This window comes from Spermophilus citellus, assembly GCF_964194105.1.
Source record: "Spermophilus citellus genome assembly, chromosome: 7".
NCBI classification, from domain to species: Eukaryota; Metazoa; Chordata; class Mammalia; order Rodentia; family Sciuridae; genus Spermophilus; species Spermophilus citellus.
The window spans coordinates 50,126,027-50,143,087 of record NC_138188.1 but is presented as its reverse complement, the minus strand read 5'-3'; the positions used below and the strand labels follow the sequence as shown (position 1 = coordinate 50,143,087).

General features: G+C 39.9%; 1 protein-coding gene across 1 annotated transcript in view; it reads left to right on the top strand.

Annotated features, from left to right (window-relative positions):
- The window catches only part of GMPS (guanine monophosphate synthase), a 51,780-nt gene extending 36,972 nt beyond the window's left edge, over window positions 1-14,808 (top strand). Inside the window, exons 10-16 of the mRNA XM_081301442.1 lie at window positions 91-196; window positions 2,212-2,327; window positions 7,072-7,197; window positions 7,912-8,027; window positions 12,503-12,633; window positions 13,541-13,713; window positions 14,686-14,808. Of these exons, the coding sequence (XP_081157568.1) occupies window positions 91-196; window positions 2,212-2,327; window positions 7,072-7,197; window positions 7,912-8,027; window positions 12,503-12,633; window positions 13,541-13,713; window positions 14,686-14,787 (870 nt within the window). The 3' untranslated portion in view covers window positions 14,788-14,808. The remainder of the gene's footprint in view (window positions 1-90; window positions 197-2,211; window positions 2,328-7,071; window positions 7,198-7,911; window positions 8,028-12,502; window positions 12,634-13,540; window positions 13,714-14,685) is intronic.
- Window positions 14,809-17,061: the final 2,253 nt, after the last annotated feature.

The following is a 17,061-nucleotide window of genomic DNA, read 5'->3' as shown; positions in this document are numbered from 1 at the left end:
CCAACAGGAACACTATTTACTTATTTCCCATTGTTTTCTGTCTCATTTTGATTCCTAACTATGTTGACTGGCTTTTCCACCTTCCTTTAGGGAAAAGTAATAGAACCTCTGAAAGATTTTCATAAAGATGAAGTGAGAATTTTAGGCAGAGAACTTGGACTTCCAGAAGATTTAGTTTCCAGACATCCATTTCCAGGTAAAAAACAGAATTGATTTTATTTGATTTGTCTTTAGATCTTCATGATAAAGAAAAATCAATTTTGAATAATTTATCATTTTGAGGAGTTTTTAATATGAGGAAGAAAAGGATTGAGAACAAATTCTGTTGCATATCTACTAAATTTATTTTATTAAATTCTCATTTTCTACTATATTTGTATTTAGATATTAAATGATCCTTGGGAGTCCAGCATATTTTAATAACATTGCCACTCGATTCTTAATGGTTGAGGTAGGATTTATATGTTCTTCATACGATATATCCTGATGTGTACTACAGAAGTGAAAATAAACTTGATTCTCATCATGTTTCCCAGGCTGGCAGCTAGGATGATAGGCATATGCCACTGTGGCTGGCTTGGTGCTCTTACATTATTATCCATGTCTGAATTGTCTGAATGGTTGGACTGCTTCATTCACCTGCAAAGCTCTTTGCACAATGCTCTGTGTAACTAATTCATGAATAATAACAAAATTCTAGATAGTCATTTGACTGTCATCACAAAAAAACATTAGAGGTATTTGTTAGGACTGAGAGTCTTAACCTATTTTTGTTTTGAGCTTGGGCAAGTCTTGAAATCTCAGTTTTAGCTTTCTATAGTCATGTGTAGGTGGTAAGTTGGGAGAATGGTCTAATTAAAAACATAGCAATAGCTACTATTTCATGAGTACTTTTGATGTGCTGTGCACTCTGCTAAATACTTTAAACATTCTTATTTGATCCTCACAATAGAAAATAGTATTTATTACCTTGTTTTCCAGATGAGGACAGTAGGGATGAGGCTAATTTGCCCTAAGTTACACAAAATAGAAGGTTTAGTGTCAGGGTTATATCCTCAATAGTCTTTACATCAAAGTTTCTGTTCTTAATCACTGAACTGCCTCCACAAACAGTAATTAAAGTGTCTAACCTATGTGGTGAATAGCACATTATCAAGCTTAGCAATTTTACATCTTTAGTCCCCAACTTGTAGGCTGGTGAAAGATGGTTGGTTAATGTTAGTGGAGGGTAGTCAAGTGGTCCTGTGTCCTTGGTTGTCATTTCATGTAGGATCATTTGATTTTCTCCAAATTTACTTTATATTTTGTGTTTTCTGTCCTATAAAATTTCTCTTGCAAAAGGATTTTGCTGCTTTAAAAACAACTTAAAATAAGCTGAGGAATGAGAGTAAGGATGATTGATAGTTAATTGCTATGGTTTCACCTACAACCAGACACCTTAAGTCATGTTTTTTTCTGTTGTAGAAAAGCAACAGAATCTAGTTTTTATGAGATTCATGTGTACCTTTTTTTTTTTTTAATCACCTGTATTTGGTATTTAGTAAAATAGAAAAAAGAGAAAGTATTTGGTAAACTAGAAATACTACTGGTTAACAACTCTTGGAATTAAACACTGTCATTATTTATTTTAAAGAGCATACTATTTTTCTTTAGTAGTTGAATTTGGATAATGAATATCATGTGGTTCTTTACACTGTTCTCTTTAATTTTGTGTATGTTAGAGAATTCCTTTATTAAAAATTTTTGTGATTTGAAATTTATTTTCTGGAACTGGGTATTGAACCCAGGACCTTACAAATGCTAAGCATGGGCTCTTTTACTGATCTATACCTCCAATCCTGAAATTAAATTCTTTAAAAACTTTACTTGGGCCAGGGATATAGCTCAGTGGCAGAGCACTTGCCTATCATGTATGAGCATCTGCTTTTGATCCCCAACACTGAAAAACAAAACAAAAATTTATGATTTTCATTTTTTTGTCATAGTTTGACATAATTATTTTATTATTTTTATGTGGTGCTGAGAATTGAACCCAGCGCCTCACATGTGCTAGGTGAGCACTTTACCACTGAGCCACAACCCCAGCTCCCTTATGATTTTCATTTTATAAGAATTTTATATTTTTGGAATAATGGCACTTTAATTTTAATTTTTTTGGTGTTTTTATATTAAATGTAAAAATTTATATTAAATACTATTGTTATTTCCTAGGTCCTGGCCTGGCAATCAGAGTGATATGTGCTGAAGAACCTTATATTTGTAAGGACTTCCCTGAAACCAACAATATTTTAAAAATAGTAGCTGATTTTTCTGCAAGTGTTAAGAAGGTAATAATTTGACATATCTATATGGTAAGGAAATGAATGTCAATACTCTTGTATTTACAATTAAGTGGAGTTTCATTATTTGGAAATTGAGAGCAACAGGATATAAAATCAACATACATAATCAATAGTTTCCCTATACACCAATAACAAATCTGTTGAGAAAAAAAATCAGGAAAACAGTCCCATTCACAATAGCCTCAACCCCCCCCCCCCCCCCAAAGTTAGGAATTTAAAAAACAAAACGCAACACAACACCAAAGAGGTGAAAGATCTCTAGAATGAAAACTGTTAAAAGACTGATGAAATTAAAGAAGACACTGGAAAAATGACCAAGAGACTTCCCATGTCATGGATAAGTAGAATTAATGCTGTTGAAATGGCCATGTTACCAAAAGCTATATACAGTGCAATTACTATCAAAATACCAAGGGCAGAATTCACAAAACTGGGAAAAATAGTCCTAAAATTTATTTGGAAGAATAAAAGATGCAGGGATAGCCACAGTCATTCTAAGCCAAAAAAGCAATGCTGGAGGCATCACAATACCCAACTTCAAATTACTCTGCAGAGCAATAGTAACAAAAACTGCATGCTACTGGCATAAAAACAGACATGTAGACCAATGGTACAGAATAGAAGACACAGAGGAATCCGTACATCTGTTCATCTGATCCTTGACAAAGGTGCCAAGAACATACATTGGATAAAACCCAGCCTTTAAAACAGAGGGTACTGGGGAAATTGGATATCCATGTGTAGAAGAATAAGACTAAATTCCTATTTAACCCTGCACAAAAGTCAACTCAGAATATATCAAAGACCTAGAAATTAGACAAGAAAGTTTGCAACTCTGGAAAAAAATGTAGAGTCAACATTTCAAAGTATGGTTGCAGGTAATGACTTCCTTAATAGGACTTGGGCTGAGGAAATAATATCAGGAATTAGTGAGTCTGATGGCATTAAATTAGGAAGCTTATGCACAGCAAAAGAAACAAGAATGTGGGGCTGGAGTTGTGGCTTGGTGGTGGAGCACTTGCTTAGAACATATGAAGCACTGGGTTTGATCCTCAGCACCACATTAAAAATAAATGAATAAAATAAAGGAATTGTGTTCATCTATAACTAAAAAAAAAAAAAGTGAAGAGAGAACATAACCAAGTGGGAGAAAATTTTGCTAGCTACTCTTCTGGTAGAGTATTAATAATAATATTTAGAGTATACAAAAAATTTAAAAAAACTTAATACTAAAAAACAAGTCAGTCAATAAGTAGGCAAATGAAATAATTAAACATTTTCAACAGAAGAAATAGAAGTGACCAACTTACATGAGAGTCAAAGAAATGCAAATCAAAGCTACAGCCAGAGCTGGGTGTAGGGGTATATGCCTGGAATCCCAGTAGCTCAGGAGTCTGAGACAGAAGAATGGCAAATTCAAAGTTAACCTCAGCAACTTAGTGAGACTCTGTCTCAAAATAAAAAAGAAAAATGTGCTGGGTATGTTGCTTAGTAGTTAAGCATCCCTGGGTTCAATCTCTAGTAAAAGAAAACAAAACAAAACTACACTGAGATTTGATCTCACTCCAGTTAGAATGGCAGCTGTCAAGAATACAAAAAAACAGCTTGATATGGTAGCACGAGAGGATTGTGTGTCCCATGCCAGCCTCAGCTACTTAGCAAGACCTTATCTCAAAATGAAAAGGTCTAAGGATGAAGCTCTGTGGTAATATGATACCCTCAGGTTTATTCCTGTCCCATCCATACCCAATACAATGATAAGTGCTGGAGAGCATGTGGAGAAAAGGAACATTTTACACTGTCGGGTGAGTCTGTAAATTCGTACAACCACTGTGGTTATCAGTATGGAATTTCCTCTAAAGCCTAGCATGGAATAGCCTTGTGACCCAGCTTCCCACTTCTCCGTATTTATCTAAAACAATCCAAGTCATCACACTAAGGAATGTACACATTCCATGTTTATGGCAGCACAATTCCCAGTAGCCAGACTGTGGAACCAGCCTAGGTGTCTGTCAGTGGGTGAATAGCTAAAGAAATTGTGGTGTGTACACACATGGTTTTATTCAGCCATTCAAGAATAATATGGCATTTGCAGGAAAGTGGATGGAACTAGAGAGCATTATGTTAAGCAAAATATGCCATCCTCAGAAAATTAAGGGTGGTATGCTTTCTATCCTGTGTGGAAGCTGGAAAGGAAGGAAGGTCATGGAGCAGGAGCAGGTTAGGTTTTCATGAAACAGAAGGAAGAACAGCACAGAGGGAAAGGCCATTAGGGGAGCAAAAGGGGAATTACTGAGAACAGTCTTGACCAAATTATATTGTCATGTATGAATATATAAAGACGAATTCATTATGTCTATAGTCATCATAAAAATGGGAAGAAAATTTAGAGTAATATAAGTCTTTGAAATGACTGAGAAAGTATTCTACAGAGACTTAGATGCAGATAAAATGATATTCTGAAACACTGAAGCATTTTAAAACATTCTTTCATGTGTATTGGAAAAAAGTAAGGAAAATACTTTGAGTCAGGAATGAATTGGAAGCATCAGTTCAAGCCAGAGCTGTTTCCTTCTCTGAAGGCAGCCAGTAATCCCTTGTGATCTAGGGCTTGGGCTGATCGCTGCCATTTATGAATTGGCGTCTCAATGGGAGAACTGTTCCATGAAGGCTGGAAAATGAATCAGGTCTTCACATTGAGCAACACTTCAGCTCCAAATTGAGGGCGAGTGGAAGAGTCTCCTAGTCCTGCAATTTTAGGGTGTTAATTTATACCTCTGTTCTGAAAACTGCAAGATAAGAATTTTAATTTGAAGCGGACCTAGATTGGTAATAATTTGAATTCTCCTTGAAATGATCTTCAGCTAGTCGCTGAAAAATCCCCATAGACAGAGATCCATACTTATGAGCTTATCAAAAAACTACCAAATACATATAGAAGTAAGGCATCATGAATAAGAGCAGAAATACTAGCAGAATAAATGATACCAAATTAGCAAACAGTGTATAAAATGAATAGAAATAAAAGAACCCATTGCTGATAAGAAGAGGGAATAAGAGGTTGGCTACTAAATATGGGCAGATTAAAAAGAAAACAAAAACCCAAGTTCCAGGAGTGAAAATAATAACTGGGATTATAACAGAATTCATGAATTCAAAGGTTGATATTAGGAAGTTGCCCCAAAGTAGGATTAGTCCTTAAAAAGAAATATGGGTAGGAGAGAAGGAGATAGTAGACAAGAATTAATTAATTTTTCCAAGCTGATGGAAGGCACTGTCTCAGATTCAGCATCATAACACATTTCAAGCAGAGGTGACACCCAGGAGGCGTGTCCTAGTGAAATTATAGCTGCCAGGGAAGAAGCTGCAGAGAAGATGAGACGGTTACAAAGGCAAGACCCCTTTACTGAAAGCCAGAGTGACAGCAAGACTTATTAACTGATATGCAGCTAAACTGCCTTGTAAGAAGAGAGCAAAGTAAAGTCATTTTCAGATAAGCAGAATTTGTTACCAATAGTCCCTTAGTTGAGGAATTAAAAGCAATGTTTTCAACCCTGGCTTTATATTAGAATCATCTGGGGAGAACTTTTGCTGTATTCTTTGGCCAATCTCCCTATGATTTCTTATTTGATTGGTTTGGGATGAGACCTGAACATCCCATGTAATTTGCCTCTGCAGTGGTGGTTGGGAACAACTGATCTAAAGTAACTGAGTACAGGAGAAGCAGAGGGATGCATTCCAGTAGAAAGGTCTTAGATATGCAAAGGATTGGTAAGCAAAGAAATTGGAAAATGGGAAAGTTGAAACAAACATGGACTGTGTAAAAATAAAAATCTCTCTCCTTTTTGTTGTTGATTTAAAAGTGTGTAACAATATTCAAAGCATCAAAAAATACTTGAATTATTTGCCAGGACTGAGATGATTCTCTTTTTCAATATACTGTTAACACTTGAGACAAAGTACTAAAATAGAGGAATTAACCTCAATTCATTTTGTTCCATTGTCCCAGATGTAGAACACCTGTAGAAACATAAATCAAGCAACAAATCTGCTACTTATGTCAACTGTGAAGTAATATTTGAATATTTATTATGTTTATAGAATTGAAAACTTGGTGGGTTAAACCTAACCAGTAAGGGCTGCTGGGTGCGAAGCTCAGGGTTTGATCTCCATTACCCACGCACACCAGCAGTGAATGGGAATCAGCCAAGAGGAATCCCCAGTTCAAAGGAGAGTGAAAAAAGGGAAAATAGACATAAAAATGGGACAAATGTGAATTGCAGGATAGATGCTTGAATGAATGATTAATCTCTACTAAGTCAGTTATGGGCAATAAATCTGAAAAGTATAGTGTTTATAAGATATTACTAATTTCTGGAGAGGAATGAAATTAAAAAGTAGAGAAAGACAAGCAAATAAAAGAATTGGACAGAGCTATACTTCAAAAAAAAATTGATCTTGTTGCAAAAGTTATTAGGGATAAGATACAAGTTGGACTTAGGTGTTTCACTTGCTGGTGACTTGAGGGGTGTAAATTCTGTCTGTGTTTCGTACCTGAGGCTTCCCTCCTTCATGGCCCAGCTCTCAGGAATGAGTTTCTGGTGTAGTGTGTGGCATGTGCAGGTCAGGAGACGCCCCGCATGGGCCCTGTTAGGAGCTGGTCAGTGTAGCTGCGTGAGGGATGGATGCCTTATTGATGGAAGCCTGAATCTGTGTCTGCTCTTCTCAGCCTCATACACTGTTACAAAGAGTCAAGGCCTGCACGACCGAGGAGGATCAGGAGAAGCTGATGCAGATTACAAGCCTGCATTCCCTGAGTGCCTTCTTGCTGCCCATTAAAACTGTGGGTGTGCAGGTGAGTTGTGCAAGTTCCCTGACTGGCAGAACTTTTCTGCCATTTGCTGCTTATACTAATCGTGGAGTAGGAATTGCTTAGGAAAATGAAATGTGAAAGTATTACACCAGGTTTAGAAACCACTGTTCTACTCTCAACTGTGATGTGAACTTTTTAAGTAAATGTTCATAACTTTTTATTTTTAAGTAAATAAGTTTAAGGTTTTTTTGGTCTACCATTTAAATTCTTAATCTACCTAATAAATGTTGGTAGATGTTGTCTTCTAGATTAAGCAAGCTGGCTCTCCATAATTGTGCAGGCATTTGGAATTAAATCCCAGTGGACCTCTGGCATATTTCAGTTAAATTCTTGAAATTACCATGGTGCTCTCTTTAAACTGGTGGAATTTAATATGGGATTTATTCACATCATTTTTTTTCCTTTTTCTTTTCTTTTCTTTTTTTTTTTTTTTTTGGTGGTGCTGGGGATTGAACCCAGGGCCTAGTGCATGCAAGGCAAGCACTGTTTTTTTTTAACCAACTGAGCTATATCCCCAGCCCCCAGATTTCTTCATATCTTTAAAGAACCATCTAGAATGTACTTTTATTTGTAAATATGTTCTTAAAAAACAAAACCAAAAAATGCTGTTAGTGTCACTATACATGAAACATTTTCTGGCTTACTTTTTGGCTTTATAAAGCTACTAGAAATGATGGATTACATTTCTCTTTTCAGGGTGACTGTCGGTCCTACAGTTATGTTTGTGGAATCTCCAGTAAAGATGAACCTGACTGGGAATCGCTCATCTTCCTTGCCCGGCTCATTCCTCGGATGTGTCACAACATAAACAGGTATCTTCTGCAGGAGGTGGGGTTGGGGGAAGCACGGAGATGTACGTGGAAGGACAGTGTTTTAAGGTCGTCTTATTAGATGAAAGACCAAAAGGTTCAAGTGTAGATAAAGAAAAGCTAGTGACTCTGTTTATATTTCAGTTATATGCTTTGGTTAGGGTTAAGTAGATATTGAGTATTATCTCCTGTTTTGATCATCCCATTGTAATCATCTATCTATTTATTTTTAATATTTTTCTTTAGTTGTAGTTGGACACAATACCTTTATTTATTTATTTTCTAAGTGGTGCTGAGGATCGAACTCTGCGCCTCATATATGCTAGGCAAGCCCTCTACTGCTGAGCCCTAGCCCCAGCCCTCATTTATTGTTATTTAAAGTAGAAATAGGAAGGATTTTAATTTTAGTATAAAATATTAAAGGTAGTTTTAAAGCATGTTGTTTTAGTCAGCTTTACATCACTGTGACCAAAACACCTGAAAAGAACAATGTAGAGGAGGAAAAGTTTATTTTGGCTCATGGTTTTAGAGGTTCAGTCCATGGTCAATGCCCTGGGCTCAAGGTGAGGCAGAACATCATGGTGGACAAGGGTGGAGGAGGAGAGCAGCTCAGGACATGACACTAGGCAAGAGTTCTGCTCATGGACATAACTGCCAGCGGCACACCCTGCAGTGATCTGCCTGTTCCAGCTACCCCAACTGTTTACAGCTACTGCCCAGTCCATTCCTATCAGTGGATTAACTGCTGAGTATCTAGGCTTGCACACCCAGTGAGTGCTTCATCTCCAAACATTGTCACATTGTCTCACACATGAGCTTCTGGGGGACACCTTATGTGTGGACCACAACATGGGTCTCCATATTAGTGGTATGAACTCAGTTTCATGGTAACATGCTGTTTTCCAGGGAGACTGCAAAAAAGTTTGTTGGGTTCTAGAATTACATACCAGATTGGAAAGTTAAAAGAAATAGGCTTGTGGCAGATATCATTAAATAGTAACATTGAAGTGTATGATTGGCAGTTTTCACATCTTTTTTTCCTTTCATTTTACATCAATGTCTTACATTAGAAATACCAACAGATGGTTTATAGACTATTCCCGATACTCCTACAGTTTAAAATTGTCACTTGTTTAGTGCTGGATTGTTAATTAAATGTTTTTATTTCACAGTTGTTAGCACTTTGCAATTTTTTATGGGTATTAGGCAGTTAACAACCCAAAATAATCACTTGGGGCTTCATTTTCCTCAAGTTTGCTATAGAAATGAGAAAACTCCCCGTTAGCATTAACTTAGCTGAGTCTGCATAGTTATGAGGAGTTATAGGGAATGTTGTTTGGGACATTATAATTTATCTTCTGAAGCATGCTAATAGCTTCCATAAACTTTGTATGTCAGAACATTTTATTTTTTGGGGCGGGCTGGGGATTGAACTCGGGGGCACTTGACCAATGAGCCATATCCTCAGCCCTATTTTGTATTCTTTTTAGATACAGGGTCTCACTGAGTCGCTTTGTGCCTCACTTTTGTTAAGGCTGGCTTTGAACTCTCGATCTGCCTGCCTCAGCCTACCAATTACAGGTGTGCGCCACTGCGCCTGGGGAACATATTTCTAAGTGTCTTCTGATTGCTTTTAATAAGTAGCATGTTTTTTATTTATGTCTTGTGTTCTTTTTTTTTTTTATCTACACATGACATTACAATGATCTTGGCAATTCATATCATTGGGGTATAATTTCTCATTTTTATAATTGTATAGATTACAGAATCACACTGGTCATAGAGTCACCTATATACATATATCAATCATAATGTCTATTCTATTCTGCTGCCCTTCCTATCCCCCCTATTCCTCCCCTCCCATCATTTCTTTCTATCCCATCTAATGTGACACACATTTTTTTTCTTTTTATCATCACAACATCATATATGTATTCTGAATAACAATGAGGTTCTCCTTCCATCTTCCGTGCAGTTCCCCTTCTCCCTGTTTTTCCCTCCCACCTCTCTTCCCTATTTAGTGGTAGTCTTCTTCTCATGCTTATGTTCTTTGCTAAAGCACATTCACTTTTACTTATAAGCTTTATCCTTTCAGGTGCTACTTTTTCCCTTATCTATTTCTTCCTTTCTCGACCTTTCTTCCCTCACCCCTCAGAAAAAGAAAAAAGGTCAGCAAGTTAACAACTAGATCTTAAAACATGAACCCAGCAAGCCCTTGAGTCTCAGTGGGCTTACATGTTTTGCCAAGTTCCTTTTTGGAAATTGGAATTTTAAAATATTTTTCTGTTTTCATGATGTTTTTTTCCTAATTTGGAAAGGGAACCTTTGCCCATGGAGGGACTGTTCTAGTTTTACTCATCTGCACAGTGTGGGTATCTATTTTCATGTCCGCTGTTGCAGCCTCTCCTGTAGGAAAGGAGAAGATGAAAAGTGCAGGTTCGAGGCTCTCAACCAGTTCCCTTCTCCTTTGTGATGGTTTACGGGCTTTAGGAGTGACAGTGTTTACATGAGGTATGGCTTACTTTCTAGGGACAAAACCTTCTTCTACAGTGTGTTTGGAGGGAGTCAGTGAAGTAGTTGGGTAGCGGTAGTTTTCATCTAAAGTTTTCTTTTGTATATTTTGCTGCATGTGGATATTAAGCAATGATAGACTTTTGTTTTCTTTGCTAATGATAGACTGGCCTGAGGACCAGCGACAGTTACCTGCTGGCTGTGGTTGGCATAGGGAAAACTGGGTGCACTCAGATCTCTGCCTGATTCCCTCTTGTTTTTCTGGTAAAGATTGTGACTTGGCAAGGCACACTTTGGGCTGTTACAATTTTCTGGTCCCGATTTCTTCAAGTTATGCTCCAAACCCTTATTAAAACACTTGCAGCGTCTTCATGTCTTTCAAACAGATATTTCCTTAAAGTGTCAGTAAGATGCTCTTCTGAGAAAATTGTAGCAGGATACTAAGTACTATTTGAGTGACTTTTTAATAGTGTGGAAATAAAAATCTAGGAGCACTTCTTCTCATTATGGGGTTAAAAAACGTGGGCTAACTAGGTTGAAGAAATTGGTCTTACCTTCGAGCTTTTCCAATGCATGTTAGCATGTTACAATTTCTGAAGTCTTACCATAAAGAACTTATGCTAGGTTTCTGTTCACTCGACTAAAAAGCTCAGGGGTCACTCCAGTTAAATTGGGCTAATTGGGCTGCGCAAAATAACCACACAAGAGACACAAATACCTTTTTCTTTGAGGTCGCTGTGACGGCTCCTCTGACCTTAAGGGTCTATAGGAAGAGAGAGCGAGAGCCCGGGCTGACCCCTTTTATTGAGGAGAAGGTATTCAAATGAGGCAAGGGGGTCAGGTTCCAGGGGACTGAGTCCAGTGTCAGCAGGTTGACTGACATCTGGGTAGGCCACACCCAAGGGCACAGTAAGAGAAGGGGATACACACACAAGGCACTTCCATGGAAGATTCTATCTAAACAGGGCAAGGGGTTATATTATAACAGGTGAACATAGCTTCACTCATGAGGCTGTAGCAAGAGACACCCATGCACGAGACATTGACCCTCAAACCCAAGAAGGGTGGGGAAAGCTCTGCCACATTTCTGTGACTGAGCGCCTCAGCAGCCAGTTGGGAAGTGTGACTCAGTTACGTGTGAGGTTGGTCTCCCACAAACCTATTTATTTGTTAACTATGTGTATTGATTTCTTGATGCTACCTGTAATAAATACCACAGACTGAGTGGGCTTAACCTAGCAGATACCTATCCTTTTAGAGGCCAGAAGTCTGAAATAAGGGTGCTGGCTGGACCATGTTCTCTGTGTTGATTCCAGAGAAAGATCCACTCTTGCCTCTTCCAAGCATCTGTAGTGGTCCTGGATGTGGTGGTGTCCTGCTGGTCCTCAGCTTGTGGCAGTACAGTCCAGTGTCTTTCTCCATATTCCTGTGGCACACTTTAGTCTGTGTGTGTCTGTTTCCACACTGCTTGTTCTTGGGCGGGGAGGTGGCTCACTGGTAAAATGCTCTCCTACCATGGGGAAGGCCCTGAGTTTGATCCCTAGCATTGTAGCAAAACAACAAAACCCCCCCAAACAACACAAAACCAAATTTCCCTGTTCTTATAGGACACTGGTGATTGGATTAGGGCCCACTGAAGTGTAATATGACTTCGTCTTGATGACATCTGCATACCTGTTTTTACCCACAGGTTCTGACTGGTCATGAATTTGGGGGGACATTCAAACCAGTACATTATGTGAAAAGGTTGTAGTGGTCACATAAACCTGTGCACACGGAGTGCTGGTATCCAGGCGGCACACTGGGAGGGAGGTGTATTTGAAGATCCACCCACAATCCTGCGCCTGTCCTGGTCCTGGCTGTTGGGAGCTGAAGCCAGTCGGAGGTCATAGGCAAGTGGAAAAGTGGTGGACTGTGCCTCCCTTCTCCTACTGAACTCTGATCATGAACTTCCCCTTTCCTTCTAGAGTGGTCTACATCTTTGGCCCACCAGTTAAGGAACCTCCTACCGACGTGACGCCCACTTTCTTAACAACAGGGGTGCTCAGCACTTTGCGTCAGGCTGACTTTGAGGCTCACAACATCCTCAGGGAGTCTGGTGAGTTGCTCCTTCTGCTGGCCGCTGCACTCCCACTGTGTTGGGAAGCTTGGCCTTACGGTATCTAGCAGAAGGATGTAGCTTTTGATTTTTAATACTTTTGTTTTATGATTTATTATTGATAGTTCATTGATGTTGCCTTTAAATAAAATGTGTTTACTTTAAATAAAATGTGTTTACCTTTGTGGCTATTTGCAGACACAGCCAGAGCAGCTGAAAATCTGAATTGCCTGCTCATGCCCAGAGCAGCCAAGGTGTGATGGAGGCAGAGCACTGCCTGCCTCCATTCTCAGGCTGTAAACAGGTGTCCTTTACACTGTGACCGTGCCATGCTTTTTACATTTTCGTGCTTTGCTAAATGATTTTGCTATGTAAAGTCACCCTTGAGCATGTTGCTTGAGTACTGTCATGGTCCTGAACCCAATGAAGCTCTGATGTACCCTACGAGAAAACCTTTGTGCTAGGTGGGTCAGTCAGGCCTGAGTTACAGTGCTATTGGTTTTAAACTACAATAATGAGGTGTCTTCAAACAGAAACACACATAAAACGTGGTTGCGTGTCCTGAGTCGATGGAGATGTGCCCAGCAGCTTGGAGGCACCTCCTGGTTTTTCCCAGGAGCACCAAGTCCTTGTTTGCAGATTCAGGATTTGAGAATGGGACATGGCGTGACTGCCTTGGATGAGAATCCACTCTCCCTCTCTAGATGTCCCTTCTCTGGAACTGTGCTGCAGGGGTTAAATTTGGTGAATTTGTATTTGTGGTTGAGTCTGCAGCCCTGTGGAAGGAACCCAGTGCCTGATGACTGTCCTGCCTGGGGGTGCCCATGCTGACCTTGTCTGGGCGGAGTCACAGAACTAGGTTCTTTTCCCTGATGTGTGGATTGGTTCTGCATATCTGTTTCCCTAGGGTATTCTGGGAAAATCAGCCAGATGCCAGTGATTTTGACGCCCTTGCACTTCGATCGAGACCCACTTCAGAAGCAGCCTTCATGCCAGAGGTCTGTGGTCATTCGAACCTTCATCACAAGTGACTTCATGACTGGTGTGCCTGCGACACCTGGCAACGAGATCCCTGTGGAGGTATGCATGTTTCTTTCTAATGTGTATTTCAGGACCTCGTGATTCCATGATACAGTGACTTGAATAGGCTGTGCTGAAGTTGATATTTTTGGGATTGGTTCTCTGTTTTTTTGGGTTTTTTTCCTGTCTTCGTTTATTTGACCGTTTAATATTTGGCAGCAGAAAAGGCCCTTAAATTTAATATGCCCTGCAGATGTCTGATTGCTATGTAGAAAGTCACCAACTGTAATCTACAGTTTTATCTAATCCTGCCAGCCCCTGTACTTCTCCAAGTGCAGGAAACCCTGGGAGTGAAGAGGAGTTTGTAAGGATGAGGTTTGATGGTGCATGGCCAGGTGTGAACTGCCTAAGGCTCTGCCTGTCATGCTTCCAGTTCCAATTTTGATCATTTTCTTTCACCCTCTGTCTTTCCACCACATTGGGCCAAAGGAGCCCCTTACATAATAGCAACTGAAAATCAAACTCAGACTTTAATGTGAGGTCCTGGTTCTAGCTAAATAGCTGGCTTGTGGGGAATGTGGCTTAAATTTGCTGAATCTTTGGCCAGTCAAGTGACCAGTCCATCCTCTCTTCCTGTGCACTTTACAGTGACTGATGATAGTGCATCAGTGTCCCCTGCATGGCTCAGAGTTGCACGTGTAAGCCACAGGTGACTTGTAGAGCCATATGCTGGGTGCCGTGGCAGTGTCAGGTCACTGTATATGTAGGCACTTGTGGACTGATGGCGGGCATCTCTTGTCTTCCAGTACCTGTCCGTGGACTACACTGAGTAGTACTGATTTGAAGTCACTAATATCTATTATAGAGATAGGTTCACTCTGTAAGATTATTCAGAGATCATTCCATGCTCATGAAGGATGGTAGTAAAACTAGATGACATCTGAATGTTAAATTGCAAAGCACACCCTCTAGAACTGTTGGATGTGCAGTGGAATCTGACTCTTGTGTTTGTAATCTTTCTTTTTATCACAGGTGGTGTTAAAGATGGTCACTGAAATTAAGAAGATTCCTGGTATTTCTCGAATTATGTATGATTTAACTTCAAAGCCCCCAGGAACTACTGAGTGGGAGTAATAAACTTTTTGTTCTGTTAAAGTACTGTGTGCAGTTTAAATTGATTAGAAATCATTCTCATTATTAACATTCAGTACTGTGAAAAAAGTTACTGGAGCAGCTCCATCACATCCAAGTTCTCCACAGCAAAGATCTGCAGCTCCAGTGCAGAGTTATGGATAACCAAAAGGTACTGAAGAGTGTGGCTGGGCAGATAGTCAACGCACTGCTGCCCACACCTAGACAGGCCAGTGCTGCTTTTGCCTCTGCCTTGTGCATTCTTAGTATAGAATCACAGTTGCTATGATGTCTCTATCTACGAAGGTGGATGAGGGTGGGTGATTGGCAGCAGGCCTCTTGTCTCCTTGCCAGTTTCTAAGAGGAGTTAGAAACACCCAGTGATTATCAGTGTGACCGTGTGTACCTTTTGGAGAATTTGGGTTTCCCTGTGACATTATGTCTGTAAAGGGTGAGGAAGAGATAAAACAAACTTCCTCAAAGACATAAGTGGGCTGATCCAGCAGCCACTTTTACAAGATACTGGAGCTGTTGAACGTAAGCTACGGTGGGTGAGATGGGAAAACCACCTGGAATTTACGGAAGCACATTAGGATTTTATGACATCCCAGCTATGGGCAGGAAGAAACTCTGAATGTTCTCAAATGTATATGAACGATCTCAATTGTTTTTAACCCTTGTTCCACGTCAGTGCCATGTTCCTCATGCCAGCCTGTTAACTGATAAGGAACTCTCTCCCAGCCTGTGCAGCTGCTCCCAGAGCCTTGCATGGAGTTTCTACTCCATCTCCTGAAGAGTCTTCTGTTTCCATGATGTTGTGGTGTCCAGCGTAACACAGGTGGAGCTCACGAGGAGACTTGAAACCCTTGTTTTGCTGGTCAGAGGAGTCCCAGGGCACAGAAGCCGTGATGCATGCCTGCAGCCCATGAGGAGAGAGGAAGATGCTTTCATCATCCAGTAAAGAGTTGTAAAATGACCTCTTAGGTCCATTCTTTAAACAGATGCAATACTTGCTGCTCAGTCTGTGACCACTCTTGGCCCATGCAAGCTATTTGCCAAACCTTGTAATCCTTTCTCCCATCTAATCTGTGTGCTTGATGGCCATTGCTGCCGGCTGTTAAACTGATCCTTTATAGCATTCATATAAGCATGACAGAAACCTACAGTCATAGACTTCAATTCTACCACTATTTCTCTTACTTTTTAGCTTAAGATGCTGCCATGTTTTCTTTATAGTCTCACCTTGGGTTGCTGCCTCTTTCCTAGTTTAGGTCTTGTCTAATAATCAGGTACAAATTTTGTTTGAGATTCAGAGTGAGAAAAAACTTCTGTGTGGCAGAAGTCAGATTTTCATTCTGGCTGGTCCAGAGGCCCTCGCCAAATTGCTGCTGGACCGACAAGGGCAGGTTCTGTCTGTCATAGCAGACACCCTTGCCCAAGGCAATGGAGTGTGCATCTCCTACAGAGCACGAAGGGTCATTCTCCATCCTGCTGAGGAGACGGTCATAGTGGCCTTCCAGAAGGGAGGATATGATAGTGACCTGGTCTTAAGAAATTTTAACAATGAATTTAGAGCTAGAATAGACCAGATATCAAATGCTCACAAGCATGCATTCATACATGTTGATGTTTTCAGAAAAAAAAACACAAAAAACTCTTATTGCAGACATGTCCTATGGTTTTTGTATTCAAGCACACAGTGGGAATTACAAAGAATATATAATAAGATCACCTCCCCTGCTGGTCCCACAGAACGCTGTTCCACTGTGATGTGAAAATGGCCAAGTGACCACAGAGGTTGGATCCTGTACATTCATAGTAAATGATGTTCAGAACCCTTGAGAAATTTGAAGTTAAAAAAATAGTTTTTTAAGTTTGTCTCACTTTTGTGTTTTTGTGATGTTTTCTTCTTAAACACCTTTTTATATAAAGCCTTCAACCCCCGCAGTACTGGGAATCCAGCCCAGGCCCCCGCACACTTGGCCAGTGCTCTAGCACTGAGCTGCGCCCCACCCTGTGTAACCCTCAGTACTAGAAAGATGGTTTCTCCAAAACACCTTCATGTGATGTGATTTAGTTTTTGAAAATATTTCCTGGAATTCAGAACTTTCCTAATGTTTGATGTCTGTCTTCCTTTGCACAACACCTTACTTCATGGCGTACAGTGTTCCCCAGACCTCCACGGTATTCACCAAGCCACTGTGAAAAGGAAAGGTTGCAGTTCCATTTACAGCTGAGGAAATAAGCTCAACTCAGGAATGGTTACCTAATACAGTT